Source organism: Citrus clementina, unplaced genomic scaffold, assembly GCF_000493195.1.
Source record: "Citrus clementina cultivar Clemenules unplaced genomic scaffold, Citrus_clementina_v1.0 scaffold_2, whole genome shotgun sequence".
NCBI lineage: Eukaryota > Viridiplantae > Streptophyta > Magnoliopsida > Sapindales > Rutaceae > Citrus > Citrus x clementina.
The window spans coordinates 34,532,868-34,554,146 of NW_006262688.1; the positions used below are offsets into that span (position 1 = coordinate 34,532,868).

At 34.3% G+C, this 21,279-nt stretch overlaps 4 protein-coding genes across 4 annotated transcripts; 1 reads left to right on the top strand and 3 right to left on the bottom strand.

Moving 5' to 3' along the window:
- Positions 1-335: 335 nt before the first annotated feature.
- Positions 336-3,442, bottom strand: LOC18053237. Its single transcript, XM_006449497.2, has 6 exons — positions 3,383-3,442; positions 3,134-3,221; positions 1,944-2,852; positions 1,488-1,688; positions 1,173-1,368; positions 336-852 (listed from the first exon to the last, which is right to left on the bottom strand). The coding sequence occupies exons 2-6, from the start codon at positions 3,218-3,220 to the stop codon at positions 668-670; spliced, it is 1,578 nt and encodes a 525-aa protein (XP_006449560.1). The 5' UTR covers position 3,221; positions 3,383-3,442; the 3' UTR covers positions 336-667.
- A 2,840-nt stretch (positions 3,443-6,282) lies between these two features.
- LOC18053239 (CTD small phosphatase-like protein) lies at positions 6,283-8,000 on the bottom strand. Its single transcript, XM_006449499.2, has 2 exons — positions 7,070-8,000; positions 6,283-6,488 (listed from the first exon to the last, which is right to left on the bottom strand). The coding sequence occupies exons 1-2, from the start codon at positions 7,921-7,923 to the stop codon at positions 6,485-6,487; spliced, it is 858 nt and encodes a 285-aa protein (XP_006449562.2). The 5' UTR covers positions 7,924-8,000; the 3' UTR covers positions 6,283-6,484.
- A 4,592-nt stretch (positions 8,001-12,592) lies between these two features.
- On the top strand, positions 12,593-14,643 carry LOC18053240 (aquaporin NIP1-2). Its single transcript, XM_006449500.2, has 5 exons — positions 12,593-12,963; positions 13,066-13,290; positions 13,563-13,760; positions 14,088-14,149; positions 14,239-14,643. The coding sequence occupies exons 1-5, from the start codon at positions 12,808-12,810 to the stop codon at positions 14,447-14,449; spliced, it is 852 nt and encodes a 283-aa protein (XP_006449563.1). The 5' UTR covers positions 12,593-12,807; the 3' UTR covers positions 14,450-14,643.
- A 625-nt stretch (positions 14,644-15,268) lies between these two features.
- Positions 15,269-18,217, bottom strand: LOC18053076 (seipin-2). Its single transcript, XM_006449501.2, has 2 exons — positions 17,116-18,217; positions 15,269-16,074 (listed from the first exon to the last, which is right to left on the bottom strand). The coding sequence occupies exons 1-2, from the start codon at positions 18,109-18,111 to the stop codon at positions 15,562-15,564; spliced, it is 1,509 nt and encodes a 502-aa protein (XP_006449564.1). The 5' UTR covers positions 18,112-18,217; the 3' UTR covers positions 15,269-15,561.
- Between the last annotated feature and the right edge of the window lie 3,062 nt (positions 18,218-21,279).

Here is a 21,279-nt window from a genome sequence, read left to right on the forward strand (position 1 = left end):
GTTGGGTGAAAATACTCTGTGATCCATGTAATTTATTTTTAAAATAAGTAATACCGTACTTAAATGAGATACACGCCTAACTTGTCATACATTGTGAGATATATAATTTACATCAGTGTATATACTTTATATCCCAAATGTCGTGACATCAATGTATCATTCATCCATAAATAGAGTAAGATTATCATATTAATTATTGAAAATAAAATCAACTTACACAAACACATGACAAAAAATAACTGGTAACGTACATCAAGAGCTGCGAACAATGTATATCCTCAATATGTAGGGCGTAAGCATATAATTAAGCATATCATTATTGTTAATTTTGATAATTTCGTGTTGCATTCTACCAAACTATTATGCCCCACAAAATAACTTCGTGGCCCACGGAATTTGTCAATTACAAAGAATGCGAACCAGGGAGTAATAAACCCGCATTATACATGATATCATGCAATCACTTTTCGGGGATATGTATCCTATTCAAGTATGAATTTATGCATGCTGTACACTTCAGTTCAACTATTTACACGGCCACAATAGCGGCTAAAGAATCCTTAATATGAATTCCTTAACAGATATGCACAAAAGGTTCAGTGGTCCTAGGATTTCTTTTGTCCATATAAACATTTGGCAAACAGTATTCAATGCCACTCCAAATCAATCACCTCTGCAGCTTCTGATATAGATCTTCGAGTGCATGGTAAAGCATGGCAGCAGCAGGTGGAATAGGCATTGAGCCAAGAAGTACATCTGATGCAGTTACTGACTGGCTGCCATAAAATCGGGAATTCTCTTGTGTGCGGGTAGTGAAAACACTTCCTTCCAGAGAGCATCCAACAAAAGCACCTGCATATAATAAAAAGTATAAATTGAATGCCTCGCAAGGAATCTAGACAGAGCTTGATGCTATTTTGGCCTGTAGATCATTTGCATCTTGGGTAGATTCTAAAGAACTATGATTGTGCATCTCCAAAATTGTTTCCCTTCTGGATGCTTATTATGTTTCATTCTTCTTGGTATAAAATTCAATAATTTCCATTAAACATGACTTTTGGAAATGAAAAATACTTGAATCCTTAAGCATACAAGAACTCAGTTAAGAAAAGGATAAAAACTTGGAAAAAAGATCTATAGTACGCCTAATGTAACAGAATTAAAGCGAGTACCTTTACTGCAGCTGTACGTATAACAAGCAGCATAACCACCATCACCAGCCCGTACACCAGCTTCAACTACTCGTCCAACGGTGCCAACTGCTGCACTCAAGCCAGCTCCAACCGAGATGTGCGCATTACCAGTAAATGTCTTGACAGCGTCATTTGTTCTCAAAATGATTATGAAGTCTGTCAATTCTCCTCCAGCCTGTTGCCAAATAAACCCCACATTAATGGAAAGAGCAAACATAAAAGCAAACAGATATTAATAGCTGGGATCAAAGCTTTGTTGAATTTCTAACAATTGTAAAAGAATGATTATTTCACCTGAGCTCCCCATCCCATACCAAATGAAGAAATAGCAGAAGGCGGTGACCATGAGCCATCATTTCTACGAGCAATTACAAGACCCGTTCCAATATTGTAGGTAACCATCACACCAACTTTTGCAACTGATAATATGGCAAGGCCCTTTGCCTGTCGTAGAATGATATCTGGTATTGATTTTTCAGGTTTTAGAAAACCAACCTGAGAAGAAATATCACATCAAGACAGTGAGCGACACTTTCAAGAGATTTGCACAAATCAATAGTTCTTCCTACAGGCAGATTTCTTGAAGTATTAAAGAATAATAATCCCGTGAACTAATGAGTCGGTGTAAATAACAGCTTCTGGAAACTTTTTTATAGATGATCAAAACAATTCATTGCCTTTTTTCGCATGTGGCATCCACAAAAAGAGTGATACATTAATAAATCACGAATTATACCAGGAGGGATTTACCTTACTGTAACCCCGTATAGTATTTGCTGCCTTGTAAATCTCGTACTCCATGGACTGTCCCCATGGAAAATTGACCCAGGATCTCAATGTGCTGAGGTCTGTCAGGTCACGGGTTGGTAACTGAGCAGCATGACTTACTTGGTTCATTAAGTATGGTTGGACAGACTGAAGCCGCACACAGCACACATCACAAACACGTTGTGGATCTGAAACTCGAAACTTTACAGGCAGCAAGCTCCTTCCTTTAGAACACTCACCACAAAATATTCCTCCACAAAAGCGGCAGTGATGCCTAGAGCACATGATTGGATGAAACCGCACACCACATAACATACAAGCAGAAGCAGAACTATCAGCCAACCATCTCGGTGGTTCAGCATCAAGAAGTTCGCTCACATTTCCAAAATTAGCTTCAGTGAGAGTTTGAGCCATCTCTTGCCAAGCTTGTTCAAGTAAATGGCTTGACATCCATGAAAAATTACATCCGTGAATATCACCTTTGGCTAAAGCGTGCACTTTTCCACGAGCTGCAAGTAACATTTCCACTACCACATCCCACATGGTCAACTCCTTATCTTCCTTAAGGTATTGGCTCCAACCCATGTCACCTTCAGGGAAGTAACCCCCGTCGGAATGAAATCCTCTTGCCCACTCATCATCCTCGCTGTCCAACATAGGTGGAACAGATACAGGTATCCATACCCCAGTATCTTCGTAATGCGGCGAGTCGTAAAAGAAGTATTTTCCTTTCCTTGGAATGCTAGGTTGTAATTCCCTCTTCTTGCCATTCTCCTCATTAAATTGTGTTGGCAACTCAGTATCATATTCTTTAGAACCAACCATTCTTTGGCTCTCAAACTCAACAGCAGACATTGAGTTACATCGAGAATTTTCTAATCCCATATCATCCTGTCATCAGCATCAAAAAGAAAAACAAAGCTAAAAACTTTACTAATGATGCAACAATCTGTTGTCCAATTTCCAACCATAATACAAAAAGTAAAAATTGTTTATGCATTCTACAGTCGTAATTGCGTCTCCAACCACCAAAATCTAACATAAAAATGGATTAATTCAAACAGAATACGATAATCAATTTGTAGTTCCATCAATGACTGTAACTATTTAACCAAGTCGAAATCAAAGAACAATGGAATTGAATAAGCTGAGCTACGGAATAGACAAGTTACCGGCGGAGAAGAAGGAATACGACGACTGGACGCCGGAGCTCCGATTTCTTCCGCATCGGGTTTGGGATTAACTGTCTTGCCCTCCATCCTACGTGAATAAAGCTACCACATAAACTATAGACAAATAAAATTTATTTTCAATCAGAGAAGAAAAGAAAAAACTAGACGAATTTTTATTATGTTGCTGCTTACTTTTGGGGAATTAAAGGGTTTAATTAAACTAATTACGTAAAGGTTTAAAATTATAACTGGAATTGCGTCTCTTTGGCCGCCTGGCTTCCGTGTACATGTATAAAAGCAATAACAATGAGTAGCTGACGTGTGCAAGGCAACGGCATTCGAGGGGAGCAAGCCAACGACCGCTTGTTGATTGTTTATTTAGGCTAAACCAATGAGACGCCGACACTTAACAACTCAGCATGGCATTTTAAGAAGGCTTTTATGGATTGTGATAATAATATAAAATTATAATTGGAAAAAATAAATAAATCTTATCGTGTTAATAAAGTTTTTAAAAATATCAGAAATTATGCACGAGTACGAAAATCAAAACTTTAATAGTTTATTATGTCCTCCACTTATGAAAGGGGGAGGTGAGACTACTGTATTTGTAGGAATAAGATCCTCTTTTAATTTAAATTATATTAATTTTTTTAAAAAAAATTTGTTATGTATCTTTTAATAGTAATATATGTTTAAAATTTAACTTCTTTTATTTTTTTTTATATTAACAATCAATCAATAATTAATTAATTTACTCAGATCATGATTAAATTAGGAGAAAATTCTGATCCTATGTTTGTGATCACCCCAGCCAATCTAAAGTTAATTAATTTTTAGCACTTATAATTAAATAAGATTAAAGTTAATTAATAATTAATGAATAATATAACACCAATTAAAGTTAATTAATAAATAATGTAACGATACATGGCCAGACGGCCTAATAATTATATGGTATATTATCATTATGTGATCTTTTTTTTAATTTGTTTGACACTTTTTTTAACCATTTTCACCTTTTCTTATTCCCCTTTAAAGCTGGAGTGGGGTAGCTGGGTGCTGAGTACTCACTTTGCGCACCGACTCGCCCACTCGGGTCTCATGGCAACGAGCTATAGATTTACGGTACTAATCTTCGTCGTCGTGCTATCAACGCTTTACCAATTTTCATCATTATCAGCTGCCGACTCTTCTTCGTCGTATCGAAGCCTATTGGCAGTTCAAAGGAGCAGCAACCGGATCCCACGCTGCAACGAAATGGGGTCAAGATCTGAGTGTTCGCTGAACCCCAAGTGCAAATGGTGCCGTAGTGAAGCTCTTGATGACATGTGCTTCAGCGAATCTGAAGCTTGGAGGCTGCCTCACCAGGTCTTCACTTGTGATTCTTGATTCATCACTCTTCTTCTTCTTCTGCCAGGTTAGATGACTTGGTTAAATTTATCCTTCTTTTGAGTACTTTACCCAAACGGGGGAGCTTGTCTTTGAAATGCTTTTCTCTCTTACTTCCCTTTTGTATTCGTATCTTAACTTGTGCTTGATTGTATAAATGAACTCAACCGACGAAAATTGTTATCTTTCCTCGTTATTGGTTCGTATGAATTTGGAAAAAGAGTTTCTCAGTCGTGAATGAGGTTCTTTTTTTATTTTCATTTTTTGTTTATTTATTCATTCTCTTTCTTGATGAGCTCGGTGTTTGTGGCTACTGACTGATCCACAGGATTGGTACTGAATTTGGTAGAAAGCATTTAATTTATCACTTCAAAGCTTCAAAGCTCTTCTCTTTTTAAGCTTTAAGGACTTCATGCTCCATTTGGTTGGTGTGAGAATGTGTGGAAAGGATAAAATCTTAACATCTGTTTTTGTTAGGGAGCGATGGAAACAGACAACCTTCAAAACTCTCCCTGTTTAAGAATTAATTGGTTCTAGATTGTTTCTCATTTCTGTGTCCATTACAATGCTGCATGTTGAACCGGCTCAATTCGCCATCTCATTGAATTTTATATGCCCCTTTTTAATATGTTCCAATGGACTAAAGTTCTGGCTCTTCATGCAGCAATCATCCATTATTCAAGGATGAGAATTTTTACTTCTTTGTATCTACTATCTATGATGCTATGCGCTGGTGCTAATTGCAGGTCCTGTCCTTGCCACATGCCTTCTGCTTTTCCAATTATGTGTTTTCTTATATCATTGATGTCCATTGTAGGATTAAGTACTGATATTTCTTCTTAAGAGAGTAGATAAATTAGCTTCTTTAAGTAGAATGTTAGACTTTTTTTTTCCCTTGGGCAGCGGTTACGGTTTCTCTTTAAAGTTGTGGATTTGGCCTCTAATCTGATGTTGACATAGTTGGAGATTAAGGTTTGCTGTGATTGTGTTAGCTTTTGAAGTGAATTTTGTTAGTCTGCACCGCTCAGTTCATTTAATAAAGAACAGATTGATGATGGGGGGCCAAGATAATGTGAGCTGGTAAAGCAAAAGAGAAGGGAGTTCAATGATATGGCTTAAAAGCTTGTCTCAGAGATTTGAACTCTCTTGAAGAATTTACCTTGGAACTCTGATCCCCACTTTAAGAGAGTTGTAGTCGATTGTCAAGAAGTTTGCAGTAAATTAGATTGAAAGCAAAAAGAAGACCAGCAGTTAAATAGTGGATGGTGTTGGTGCTATTAACTTAAAAGAGACTAGTGGGTGAAAATATTTTCTGTATTGAGCACAACTCCAGAACCAAAAAAATTTGTGAAGAGACGTATTGGGAGGGAAGAAGAAAGATGCTTTCCCTTTCTGAAATCTCAAGATAACCAGCTGACCGTTTATCTTGCATATGATAGTGAAGATATATATAAATATAAAAGCTTGTTTGCAAGATAGGTAATTTTTGTTTCTATCAAAATTAAGGTTTCATTAGAATAGGTGGCCCTTTGGAAGTTTAGGTTATGTTTCATTGAATATATATATAGTACAGTAAATTCTCAATAAACCAATCGCATTGAGACTGTGGAAAATTTATTAATTTAGCGAATACTAATTTTATGGATGTGTATTTGATAACCCCATTCAAGACTTCTCTTCGGTGCTTTTGTGCATATAATCAATCGGATATCCATCAATTTCTCAAAACGGAGAAAAAGAAACATTGAACTGTCAACTATGTTGTGGATGGGTTGATGCAAACGTGTTATTTATGAAATTAGAAGACATTTTACAAGATAGTAGTGCCCTTGTGGCTACTATTCAAATTTACAACATTACCTTGCGATTGACAGTACATAGCCAGCATCAAAAGTTGAACTGGAATAGACTTTTTTCAAGTGCACCTCAACACACGTTGGTGCAAATGATTTTCGACATTCATCTGCAAAATGAACCACTTTTAGTAGAATTTCAAGAAACAAGAAACCCTACTGTGATATCACATGATACATATACTAGTTCTTTTTGGACAGATGAGAAGAAATGCTTCTCAAGCTGCAATTCTGACTTTACAATTGTAAACTCTATATATATATCAAATCTATTTTCTTCATTAAATCTTTAAGCCAAAGGAATGAACTGAAGTCCAAAATTTACTCGGCAAAATTGAAAGAACAATGTGACGTTATTGATAAGTAAAAGCTAAACTAAAAGGATTTGATCTTCACAAATCACCAAAAACAAAATGACTAAATAAATAAACAAAAGTAAAATAAAATAAAATAAAAGTAAGTAAAGCAAAATAAAAGGATTTGAACAACTCCAGAAAGAAATTAATCCTGGATTTGACAACTTAAATTGGAATCAATCAAAACATAGACTACAAATTGGATTACAATCAGAGGAACTTTCTACACGATTACCAACTTCAACTCAAGAAATTGAACAATCCTATGCTGAATACATATCATTTCAACAAATCAAAAGAACAATAAAAATCACATTTCTTCCAACTTCTCATACCTTTCGCCAAGATCAAACGCCTTCACAGCGTCCCTCATGTCAACAAAACAATCACAAGCCTCAAAAAAATTGACCAACTTCCACAACTCAATATCACTAGGATCACCGGTGAAGGGCTTCACCGGAATGGCATTTTCCGGCTGAAATATGTAAGCATTAGGATTATCATCGACAATGACAACTTGCTTCAAGTTCCTCCCCATCTCGGATAAGTCCTTCACAAACTTGCCATCAATCTGCTTGCAAGAGTCACGATAAAGGCGGTGCGAAATCACCCCATCCCTGTCGAGCCTATTAAGAACCAAAGAAGCATACTCTTTTAACCCGGCTGTGAACACGACCACCTCGTACTTCTTGCTTATTGCATCCAAAAAAGCATCAACGCCGGGCCGTTTCAACACATAAAAGTTCAAAACTTCTCCGTCAATCCTCGGCCTAACAATGAAATCAAATCTTTCGGGAGGAGGGTCAGGCTTGGAGTGAATCAAGGTCTCATCAAGATCAAGAAAAATTGTCTTCTTATCGGGGGAGATCAGAGGAGGCAACAGATGTTCATTGCCAAAGAAAAGTACTTGCGGAACAAGAAGTTGATCTTCGCCATTTGAATTTGAATCTTTATCTTGGGATCTCAGGATTTTGTAGCCTTTGGTCTTGCATCTTGACGGGGTGGTGATGCGTACCAATTTGGAGAAAATCCTGGCGAGGCGACGCTTGCATGTGTGCAAAGACTTGTTAATGGAGGAGATGATGGTGGCGGCGGAGGCGGTCTTCGCCGGAGACTTCTTGCGGTGGTGGTGGCGCCGTTGATGCTTGAAAGTCTTTGTTGGGGTTCTCTTGCCCATTTTGGCCACCATTTTTAGCTTGTGTGTTTTCTCGGATAATTTGAAAGAAAGAGAGGGTCCGAGATTTGGGGATTGAATTTAGGGGTGTGATTTTGTCTTTGTGGGAGACGCTGCCGTTGCCGTTGGGTGTTTTAAATTTCGCTTCGGTGTAACGGTAATGAAGTTAGGTTCGGTTCCGAAGCTACTTTTACTTTTATTTTTATTTTTATTTATTTATTTTTTTTGGCAAAATTGAAAAGTGAGGCCTCGAAATTGATAAGTGAGGCGGAGATTGGATTTGCTAATTTACAGCTTATGTCGCGAGTATGTTACACTCACAGCATCACCAAAATACTTTTCAAATAAGATTTTATTATTTATTTAAAGAGCTATATCAATATTTAAGGATCTAAAAGACACTTCAATTAAAATTCTTCAAATAAGAAATGATCATCTCTCTTCAAATTTGAAGAGTTATTTTCTCTCTCTTCAATTTATATTTTATTACTTTTTGTTGAAGAAAAAGAGAAATGTGCTTTAATTACTATTGATTTTTCATTTTAAAAAATAGTTATTTAATTAAAATAATATTAACTCATTTCTATTTGATAGTCTTTTGGAAAATAATATTTTTTTTCACTCATTTATTTGCCACGTAGGTAAGCAAATGAATATTTGAAAAGTAAAATTTATAGAGTCTTTTGGAGAGGCGTTCATGTTTATTGTCCTCCTATACTTCTAAAATCTCTAAATTTAAGATCAAGAAAATTACTATTTGTAGATCAATTTGCGCATACTCAAATCTATCATGGAGATGGCCCTTGGAAAGTAGTAAGGGTGCATTGACATTCCTTCTCCTTGTACACAACAATAGGATTTTATTATTGGTTTATGTAATTGTGTTGATTACTTATAAATTAATCTAATGTCACAAAGGAGTTTGCTTAGTTTAATTTTAAATCTGAGTTGAAGGGAGAAATACACATTCATTGGCTGGATGATTTTTACTTTCCTTTCTTAATTTTAAGAGATGGGGTTCAATTTCTAGTAATAATAAATTAATATTAAAATATGAGTGTATTTCTTCTTTTATTTGAAGTCGATTCCTTCAATTTTAGTGCCTATTTTTAGTTTGTTCTCCTCATCGTCTTATACTACTATATTTTTAATTGAAATATTAGTAGAACTGTCTGTAATATTTAAAAAAAAGAAAAGAAATTGAGTTGGAGGAATAATTGAGGTTTATGTTTAATTTTTTTTTTCTTGAAAATGGAAAGCTAAGGCTTGGGCCTTTTTTGGGCTTTAGACATACTTGCGCTATTACTAAGTAGTAATTCGAACCGACAGTCTCAGGATTAAGCCCCTTTTACAAACTTCACCCGCCAAAATCTTTTATTTTTGGGATAAAAGCCCGGTGCGTCTAAATAAGATTGAATACACTGATGAGCTTTTGACGTCCGACCTTTAGGTTATGTTTGGGAGTCAGATTAAATATAAGGTTGGACTAATTTTTATGACAAAGTATTATTCTCATGTTTGACATATGCACTTGCATTTGACAAATGGACTAAATTTAAATTTTAATCCCAATTTTCATGTGGATTTAGTTAGGATCAGACAATAAGAAGAAAAATACTTGTCCATTTACTATTCTTATTTATAACTTAAAAATTATTTATTTATTTTTGTTATTAATTAAGCAATTTATTTATTTTTTTTATTCATGATTTACTTAAAAATTATTAATTAATTTATTATTTCAATAATTTTATTTATTTTCTTAATGAAATAATATATCTCATATGAAATAATCTATATTTTAAATCATATATATATATATGTGTTCTTATTAGCTTTATTTTTTATTAATTATAATATTTCTTATTAAATATCTATAAATAGTTGTATTTAAATTTAAATATTAACTTAAATACTATTTAACTTCATTTAAATTTAATGCAACATAGTCCAATCTAATACTATATAAATATAAGTTATCACTATGTATAATCCAGTCTAATCTAATTCAATCCAATTAATATAATCCAATTTAATCCTTCGTGTCCAACATAGCCTCACTGATTTATGGACTCCAACAAAAAATAATCAAGTTATTTTACTGCTCGACTTATTCTTCTATTACACAGTGACAGGCCTTAATGATACCGTAATTATAAATCTAAATTCATGATATGCAACTTGGTGCCGCAAAATGAGGAGGCAAAGATGTGGAATTTTGTGCACAACGGGAACGAAAGGTCAAAGTTTATGCTTGCCATTAATTTAAAACAGAGAATTTTGTTGAGTTTCCATGAAGTATGGGCGAGATTTGAGGAGTTAGCAAAACACTACTAATTTGATGTGAAATGTGAAACCAATGTGAAAGCGTAAAATTCCAAGAAGAAGATTGAAGATTTGAAGTGGCATCCAAAGACCAAAAAAAAAGTCACAAAAAGTGAATAGGGGAAAAAGATGACCAATTGATCGACATCCATAGCTTTGAATATGTAATATCCTATAGACACCGACTGGGATTAAAGCAAAGATGGTGGGTGCATTAACAGTATTAATGTAGATGACTATTTGAACGACTTACAAGGGTGCCATTTAATGGTGAGTTTGCACTTTGCGCGTTGAAATATTTATCTCATTGCTCCTCTGTTTGATCTTTACTGTTTGTAGCTTTCAATTACGCTTGTTGAATGAATCCAATGGAAACTTTTGAAGAGTAGTTGATGTTTGCATGCACTAGCTAGTAAGGATATTCTTTCCCCCCCCCCCAAGTGCTTTCTTTTGACAATTTTACAGAGCAATACTTGCCCGTGGAAAATAGGAAAATAAGTATATGACCCATCTGTATCTGTGTGTAAAAGAACTACGGAAGCCGTGACAAAATGTGAGATCATCGTGATCTAGATGATTGGACTTTGATGAGTCAAACTTGTACAATTTTCTTCTTTCATAGGACCCATTAATTAAATTGTCCAAGAAAATAAATCAAGGAAAATGTACTTTGAAATATAACCTGTCCATTTTCATCTTCATATTAATTCCGGTAGTTTTGGTACATTGCCGTGAAATGGAATCAGTTGACAGAAGTTGCAAAAATTAATTAAGTAGGGTTTGTTTGAGGGGGAGCAGGGGAGTGAATTAATTAACGTGGGGGTAAATCCATTTGTAAACAGGTGGTAGTATATTGTTTGACTGGTCTTTCACTAATGGCGTGATTATATGGATTTTGTTCACCTATAAGTTGTATAAATAAAATACAACCAATCGGGTAAAGAAATATGCATACTTATGTACAATTATGCCGGTAAGGTAAAGAAAACGAGGCTGTGGTTGGATAATTAATTTGTTGCTTTCTATGCAAGGAAGCAAAATAATTAGAGGAGAGATCTCTAGAGTCCATATAATTTAGAGCAGAGGATGCGGTAGTTGTGTAATTTTGTTCCGAGATAATATTGCCATTGATGTCATTTGCTTGATCGGGAAAGCAAAATCCCTTAACCTTTTATTTTATTCTTTTGGTAATATTGAGGGAAGCAGAATTCCCTCTTTGACCTTTTTTTTCTTTTTATTAATTGAGAAGCTTTTTGACTTAAAACTTGTTTAAAATGTGGTATTACAGGAACAAAAGATTGATGGGCTAATTGCCATTGATCTACCCTCAACATTTGAGCCGCCCCGTGGGGGCTAATTCATTCCCCTTTCCATATGTTTTGAAGAGTTGTAACTATTTATTCAAGAAGAAAACAAAAAGATTGAAGGATTAATTAGTCAAATTGATAGAGATGTCCAAAAGGTGGATTATATGAATTTAAGCCTTAATTTGGTTTTGAATAAATGTCTGAACTTATTATTTTTCTTCTATTTTTGGCAAATAAAAAAAATTCTAAGATATTTGTTAAAACTTACCATCACTTTTTGTTTCTTTGTTAGACGTGGGTAAATCCCGAATCCATAATGCAGCCCTACTACTAATACTGCAACATCTATCAATTTGAATTTAAAAATGTTTCTTTATCAATTGGAAATTTCAGAGGATTTACAAACCAACCTTATAGGGTTAAATAAGAGATGAATGGCATAATTGGTATTCGATGATGGCGAGAGAACATTGAAAGAAAATACGGTAAAAGAGATAAAAAAAAAAAAAAAGAGAGAGAGAGAGAGAGAAAGAAAGGGAGATGACAAATTAAAACTATTAGTCGGTTTTGTAAGTGTAGAATTAGTTTCAATAGAAAATGAAAAAGAAGAAAACAACTTAGTTCTTTTCTAAAATATGGTATGTCCAGAATGAAAAATTACTTCCATAATAAACATATTGACATTTTTGCCAGGAAAAATGTTAAATAAGGTAAGCAGAAATTGCCAAGTAAGTATTTTTGAATATGGGTAAGGGAAGCAATATTAATTGTGGCTAAATCAAATAATGGATTTATTCAAAAAAGGGAAAATAAGTACATTAGGTGTTATTAAAAAAGGAAGGCCTTGCTTCATGAGTTTCTGTTTTTCCGGCGGGTAGTTGGAAGCGGCCTTCAACGCCTTTTCTTAACACTAACTATTAATTGTCGCATATTTCAACGATATCTCCAAAGCAGCAAACGGATAATGACATTAAAAAATAAAAATTAATATAAACAAGGAAAAAAAAAAGATTGAAATTCTAATTCAATTTAAAGGTGGCCATAAGCGTCTCACAATAACTGTCTCACAATAACTACTTTGTGACAAAGTCCACCTATCCATTTTCTCAGGATTCTCTTTCGCTTGTCCATAAATTGCATGTGATTTCAGAAGGACACCAAATAAAACTCACTCCACCTCCCGGCCCCAAGTAAAGAGAAATCACTGTGCCTTTGTCTGTCCACTTTGCTCTCCGATCACTGTGCCTTGATCCTATATAGATAGATCATGGCCGATAATTCAGGGACAGGGAGCAATGGAGTTTGTGTAACATTCAAAGATTGTGAAGATGCCATTCAGAATTGCCCTTCCTCTGCTCCTCCTCCTCCTCCTTCATGCCACACAAAGGACTCCGTATATTTTTCAGTACCCTTCATGCAAAAGGTGACTAGAAGTAAATTATTTTTCCTTATTAATTTTCTTTCATTCATTCATATATTTTGTTCCGTTGTCGATGGATTGATGAGCATATATATGTATGTGCAGTTGATGGCGGAGATTTTGGGGACATATTTTATGATATTCGCGGGATGTGCAGCGGTGGTGGTGAATCTGAACAATGAAAAGATAGTGTCGCTTCCAGGAATATCAATTGTGTGGGGACTTGTTGTGATGGTGCTTGTTTACTCCCTCGGTCACATCTCCGGTGCCCATTTCAATCCTTCTGTCACCATTGCTCATGCCACCTGCAAACGTTTTCCCTGGAAACAGGTTCATCTTCTTTATCTTTTCTTTACAAATTCTTATTGTCACGGTCAAATTAAGTTCTCTTAGGGATTTAACTATTTCTTCTTCTTCTTATTATTTTTCACCAAATTTGGTAAACTACTCAAACCAACTTATAGTTAGGTTAGTCTTTTCTTTGTCACACTGTCGTTAATGATTCTGTGGATTTGATTAGAGAAGTCATACAACACTTGAAATCTCTCAAACGGGTCGTCCTGAAACTGAATCTTATCTCGTATAATTAATGAATGTTGCAGGTTCCGCCTTATATACTATGCCAAGTTCTGGGATCAACGTTGGCTGCGGGAACACTTCGGTTACTGTTTCAAGAAAAACAGGATCAGTTCGCAGGAACACTTCCAGCTGGCTCCAATATTCAGGCGTTTGTGATGGAGTTCATTATCACCTTCTACCTCATGTTTGTCATATCCGGTGTCGCCACCGATAACAGAGCTGTCAGTTCATCTTTCTTTACCTATTAAGAATAATCATTGCTTCTAATTTTATCATTATATTTGATTTAAGTATATGTTTAGTCAATTTGGGTTGGCAGATTATATTGCTTAACAAGTTTTGGCATTTCATGATCACCCTGTCCAATATTTGCCAAAGAGTGCTTCTTCTGCTGTGTCAACTCACAATATATATTAAACCATTAGTTTAATTTTGACGATGACTTAAGCTTACCTGTATTGAGTATTGACAAAGATAAATATATAGACATTTAATTTTATATACATATGCATTATTTTGATAAATAATTTGTTGGGTTGCTTATGCAGATAGGCGAGCTTGCAGGTCTCGCTGTTGGTTCCACAGTGCTGCTTAATGTCATGTTTGCCGGGTATATGTACATGTTAACTCGATCATTTCTTATTGATACCTGTACATGTGTACACGCGAATGATGCTTATACTGTGATGTGGAATGCAGGCCAATAACAGGAGCATCAATGAACCCAGCAAGAAGCTTGGGGCCAGCAATTGTATCAAGTCAGTACAAGGGTTTGTGGATATACATTGTGGCGCCACCTCTTGGGGCAACTGCAGGGGCTTGGGTTTACAACATGGTGAGATATACTGACAAGCCTTTGCGAGAGATTACAAAGAGTGCCTCTTTCTTAAAGGGAGCTGGACGTTCTTAATCTCAGATGATTGGATTTGTTCCAATAGTTAATAATTGATGGCTTCTGATTTGAGATTAGATGCTAATTCTGTGATTTGTGTAAACTACAAGAGCCAAGAGGAGGACGCTGTTTTTTTTTTCAATGCAAATCTTAACTATGTGTGAATGGCATGTACTGGACTTCAAAATGAAATGAACTATAATATATTAAAATTGTAGCGTCTTTGCTCGTTTCATCTTTCATTACGTGTCTTCAGAAATTTCTACAGATAAGATCAATTCTGCTGTCTGATTTTTTTGATTCTAGAAACTTGTCCAACGAAAATTTTCTGATTATGCGCATTCCATTCTGGCTTGTATTGCAATAATACGTGTTCATTTTCCAAAACCTGAATCTGGTACACATAATCTACGTGAATGGCGTGCTAGTAGTAAATGACTTTTAAAAGAGAAATATGAATTGAAATTCGCTAACCACACAACACAACACGGGCAAAGTGAAGTGGGGGATTCAACCGTCCTTAGTATTCTCACAATTTGGATAAAATAAGAGACGATGTGTCCTGGTCTGAGATGATCATTGAACAGAACGTGTTGCCGCCGCCCTCGAATGGATAAGCAACAGATTTAAGATTATATCATTAACCAAATTGTTGTTCCAGAAGTCACATGATTCAAGCTCCATACACGTAAAACAGAACACGTTAAAATATAAGTATGCAAAACGCAAGATTTTGCTAGACCAGGTGGCCTTTAAGAATTACAGATGCACTTGCATCACAACTTTTTCAATTTCCATCTAAAAGAATCATACAAACCATGTGAACCATTTTGGCGTCATGAGAAGAATATTGAATTATAGAAATTTACAATGTAAAATTAGTATTACAACTTATATGCAAGAGCATAATCTGCTCTCTAAGTTCACATATTTTAAAATTCCGTTTTCGACAGGTAAACCATTTACTGCTAAACAACTACACTCGGTTAAAACACATGCATTGCGGCCAAAGAAGAGTTACAAAAAGTTTTTTGAACAATCAAAGTAAGAAATTACTTGAATATGAATGAATTTGTTAGAAAATGTGAGTGCTGATGTACAGAGGTTAATCTTCACCTAACATCATTTCCTCAAGTTTGCTGAGGTCGTGGCCTCGATTCTGTTTGTGATGGGAGACTACTTGGAGTAGTGCTACTGCTAGCAGGATCCTCCCTACGCCTCGGTCTTGGAAGTATAAGAGGTCTACAGCATATAAGTGCTAAGATCAACTGCGTCATAAACAATGTCATGGTAATCCACACAAAAATAGTTCTCTTCCAGTACCATATGATCCTTTTGAACAGTGGAAGCTCTGATTCAAGGATAAGGGGTGTATCGTATAATTCAGGGATACCAGCACCAGGCTGGAATTCTGCTCTTTGTTCAATCATTACCTTCAAGCAGGAGGTAGGAACATCCCGTTCTACAAAACCTCTAAACTTCACATTCAGAGTTTGAGTTTCCGATACATATCCAACAACAATAGGAGCAACTTTGAAGAAAGTCAAAAGATGACGGACAGGTTCACTTTTAAACTTTAACATGGTAGGATGGCTTGAACTTGAGAGGGTTTCGCCATTACCAGAAAGGAACTCTACTCTGACCTTCAAAACAAAAACAAAACAAGTCAGACAAACATTCATCCTATATTGATATTGAAAAACCAACATGATAAATACACAGGCAGATTAAAAAAAGAAATAAAAAAAAGGAATAGAGAACCAAGAATTCAAATGCAATAATTACATTCACTACCTTCAGTAATAAAAAAAGGGAAAAGAATAAGGCTGGTTTGAGATAACACGTCATGAGTTAAAGTGATGCTCTTCAAAAGAGAACTGCTTATAATAGTAGAATCTCTCCATTTTCAACATCACAAAGGGGAAAAAAACACTTTCTTTTTCAACAGCAGCAAGTGGTCTAAGTACTAAGTTGACATAATATACCATCAAGTGCATAATGTTAGGTTAATATGGTATTTCATTCCTAACTTTTTATGATGTTACCACAAAGAAAAGTTCCCCACAAAGGTTCTTGGTAACCTTAGGAAAGACAAAAATTGCTTGTCATTGGGTGAACTGAAACTTCAATGACAAGGGAGGAAGGAGCTGCGGTTTTACCTCAAAAACTGGGAAATAACACTTTCCATATTGAAAAGCTATATCACCTTACTAAAGGTCTAAATGAGGCCCTTTCATTCTCTAAATAACAATAATGTCTAACACTTTCCACACGGTATGATTAACCAACTTGCATGGAGAAACTGCTACTTCAAATACATTTATGGAATCCAGTAGAACATACAAGCTATCAGTTTCGTTGTGCACAACATATCTTAAGTACCAATGTAGTAATTGGAAATCGCAATAATCCTTTCCAAAGGAATTGAGCTTCCAAATTGCACTAACAATGCAAAAAAAAATAAGAATCACCTAAAATTTTATCTTGGCTGTTATAAAATTAATCCATTCAACTTCCTAATAAGTTTTATGCAAAGATAAGATGTTTCAAGCATAGAATGCTGTAGCTTGAATTTGAAACAGAGAAATCAGAAAGATTTACCATAAACTCAATAACAACTTGAACAAAATGAACTTTGGAAAAGAGCAGATGTAAACTCGAAAGTAAATGAATCAAATAAATACCTGAAAAATCCCAAGTCTTCGATTGTAGTCCGACTCTGGCAATGTTAACTTCACAGTAACCTGTAGTTTATGACCAATTGGTATAACCCGCGGGCCTAAACCCCAAGGAAATTCTTTCTTCTCTTTACAATTGACACCAGAGAAAGCGCAATCACATGACATTATAGGCACAAAGGCAACCGGTCTATTCTTTGTGTAATCAAAATTCAATGTTTCCCTTATTTGAATTGGTTTCTCAACCAAGAACCTCATCAAAATCCCACTTGTAAGAATTGAAAAAATCAATAACCCACACAATATGGAACACACAAAAATGGCCCAAAACAAGCCCCAACCAAAACGCGAAACGAACTTCCATATCGATTCATGCCCTTTAAACCACTCATGAATCAGAGGACTAACAAACCCCCAAATTAAATTCCAGAAATTATACAATTTTTGTAATAAATAATCCTTTCCACGATTCACAGTACCAAACGGGTTCGTAATTAACATAAAAGAGTAATAAATAACGTTAAAAGGAAGCAAGATGAAGCTAATTAGCAAATTAAATTGAAAACCAATTGCTTTAATCACCAAGCCAACAGTCCAATCAAGCAAACTCGACGGTTGTGGCGACTCAGCCTCGGAAACAAGCGAGTCAACAACTCGTTCTTCATTCTCAGTAGTCACCGTCGACTCCTCCTCCTTCTCTTCGCTAACACCACTTCCGAGATGGACTGAGTCAACTCGGTCCTTCATGATGGGCTCAGATTTTATCAAATTAGTTTCTTTTTCTCTCTGATTTCGAGAAAGTTTGTACCTTTTCTCTCCGGAGTTATTAATATCAGTTCGGCGGTTGGGGATAGAACGGCGTCGTAGAGTGGAGGTGGTCTCTTTGTATTCTGACGTGGATTGGTCTGATTGGTCGGTAGAAATGCAGTCGTAAGAGGGAAAATCGTCGAGCGTATCAAAGAATTCGTCGTCGTCATCGTTGGTTTGATTCCGTTCGTCCATTCAGCAACCAGAGATTAGGGTTTCAGTTTCCGGTTATCGCTTATCAGGATCGAATTTACTTGCCATTCACCATGTTTGCACCTTCCACGTCATCCCCCTTTTTTTGTGTTTTGGGGGGGGGGGGGGGGGGGGGGGGGGTTGAGGGGAGCGGGGTTCGGTTAATAACATTTGTATCCCTAATTTTTAACCATCTCTCAAGAATACAAATTTTTCTTTTTCGCTCAAAATGTCATATATTCTTTCTTACACATTAAACTTTTTCTTTTCTTTTATTTTCTTTTTTTAAATAGCCTTCGCAATATTAAACTTTTATCATTAGTAATTGTTTGTAACTTAGGGGTCGTTTTTTTTATTTAATTAACTTAATTCAATCAGTTAAAGTATTAAAATTCTATTTGGTATAACTCTTCAAATAAAGATTATTTAAATAGAGTTTTCATAAGTAAAGTTTTTACTAAAAAAAAAATAGTTGTTTGGTTGTCAATGAAAACTTTTATTAAAAATCATAAAATTATCTTAATAGGCAAGTTATCTAAAGTAACATTAGAAAAAAAATAAAATAAGATTATGAAATAAATAACTGATATTTTAAACATTTTAACATTTTAAAAAAGCTTTTCAACATTTACTCCTCAAAGTTTAAAATTTAAACTTTTACTAGTAGAAGCCGAATAAGTTATTTAATCTTCAAAACCTCTACTAAAAAACAACCAAAAAATAATTAAAAAAATTTGAAAACAACTTATAGATTAAATAAATACTTATAGCCATTAGATAAGCCATACCAAATATGCACCAAGTCTATTTGTTTTTTTTTTTAACTTAATAAAAAATTTTAGTCATTAAGTTATTAAGCTAATTTTTGTTAACTTTTTGTTTAATTTAAAAAGTTTGAATAATGTTATTAAAAAATAGGGTAATTATCCACCAAACACTTTTTTTTTTCTAAATTTTTCAAAAATACACAAATCGTTTTTTTTGGGCAGCGCTCCACCTGAATTTATCATTTTGTTCACTGGTCCACTCCCGTTATAACACTATTAGAACTTTGCTGACATCACAAGGGTAATTTATCATTTTATAATGACATTGTTTGAAAACAGAAGTGGACAAGTGCAAAACAATATAACTTTAAGTGAATTTCAGCAAAAAAAAATTAAGAATTGTGTAATTTAAAAAAAAATGTGAAAAAAGTGGCCGGTGGATAATTGTTCTTTTACTTTTGGGGGTAAAAAGGTCATTTAAATAATATTTTGTTAGTTCTCTTAACATTTTGAAGACATAAGTGGACATGTGCAAAATAATATAATTTCGAGTGGAGTTCAGAAAAAAAATTTAGAATTATGTATTTTTGAAAAAAGTGCGAAAAAATAAGTAGTTGGTGAATAATTGCCCTAAAAGATATTCTTTAAAATATCACTATCTAATTAATTAATTTTCATCCTTACCTAAATAAAATTTAATAATTAGAATTATTACACAATCTCCATAACTTGTGATAATATAATGGTTGATCATTGTTATTTTTATCTTTTTATTTTCTTCAAATTAGCATTATTTTTTTACAATTTTTTATGAATATTTTTCATATAAAAACATCATAAACTATAATGATTAACATATACTAATTTAGAATATTAATTTGCAAGCGTACAAAATGTAAAAATACTTGTTTTTAGATTTTTTTAGTAAAAAAATGACTTAATATTTTATTTTTAGTGATTTAGAGAAAAAAAAATAACTATATCATTTAGCTCTATTAACATTCAGACTAAAGTATATTTTTATTATTTATATAAGAGTTTGGATCATTAGGCATGTAAGACAATAAGAAATTCTATAATGTGTGTATATATATAGTAATTTTTTAGTGAGAACATTCATATTTTGTTAAAATGAGAATGTCACTAACAAAAAAAAAAAAAACACAGATTCCAATATAATAACAGATAAAAAATATTGATTTTAATATATTAAAAATTATATATTTTTGTATTCTAATGATATACTCCCTTTAATAGAGTGAGAATGTCTTCATTAGAAATTTCTTAAATCTCACGGTGAGGACATAGTTTTTCCATTTGTATTAAAAAGGTCACAAACCCTTTTTCTTAAATACACTCACTGTAATATATCCGAAATTGTAATCATTCAGAAGAAAAAGGGGTTTGTGACCTTTTTAATACAAGTGGGAAAACAATGTCCTTACCGTCAGATTTAAGAAACAATAGCAAACAAGGCACCGGCTTATTATTATTTTCTGGTTCCGCTAAACTTCCAAGACACGTGCCTCTCGGACCCGGCGGGAATCGCCATCGCCCATCACATATATATATACATTTGTTTTGTAAATTTCTCTTTCATCATTGAAACAGAAATGGTAACATAAATATTTTCTTTCTTCAGTGGGAAAAAGAAAGAAGAGAGAGTTCTTTGCATGAGCATAATAATCTCGAAGTCCGCTGAGAAATGTACTGTAAAAATAAAAGTCTACTAAGAAAAGTAAAGCCAAAAATTTATCTTCAAACTTGAGAAATTTTTTGAAACAACCAATAGTCAATGCGTGTATTTTGTGAAAGATAGCCAATGGGAACGGGAGGTAACGTAATCAAATAATTTGTTGACTTATTAATGTCAGCAATGTCAAAGTGAGACATCCATCTCCAATTTATATATATATATATATATGAACCACCGAGCCAACATCTGTGACTAACTAGTTAATTGATTGATTCATTAAAATTATCTCTCTGTAATCTTTTCTATGGATCCTAATGCTGCGATTATATACATATATACATATATGTATGTATGTATGTATGAATGTATAAATAAATAAATAAAGGAAATTTAATTAATTTCCTAAGACATGCATTATTGCATTAAAACAATAGTGATTGATGTGAAAAACATCAGAAAGCCGGGGCTACGTTGCCTAATTTCGATGGTCAAAAGTAAGTTATTTAAAGCAGAATCCTACAATATGAACATGCAAAAAACCAATGATAATTCAAAATCGGGGATTAATTAATCAGATAAACTGCGGATGAGGTTTAAGTCACTGGCAGCCAGGCAGGCGGCAAGTCGACCATGTGCAGTACCAACTTTTGATTAAAATAATGCATTTGGATACTATGCAGAATATGATAAGAACAATCTAACTTTAAT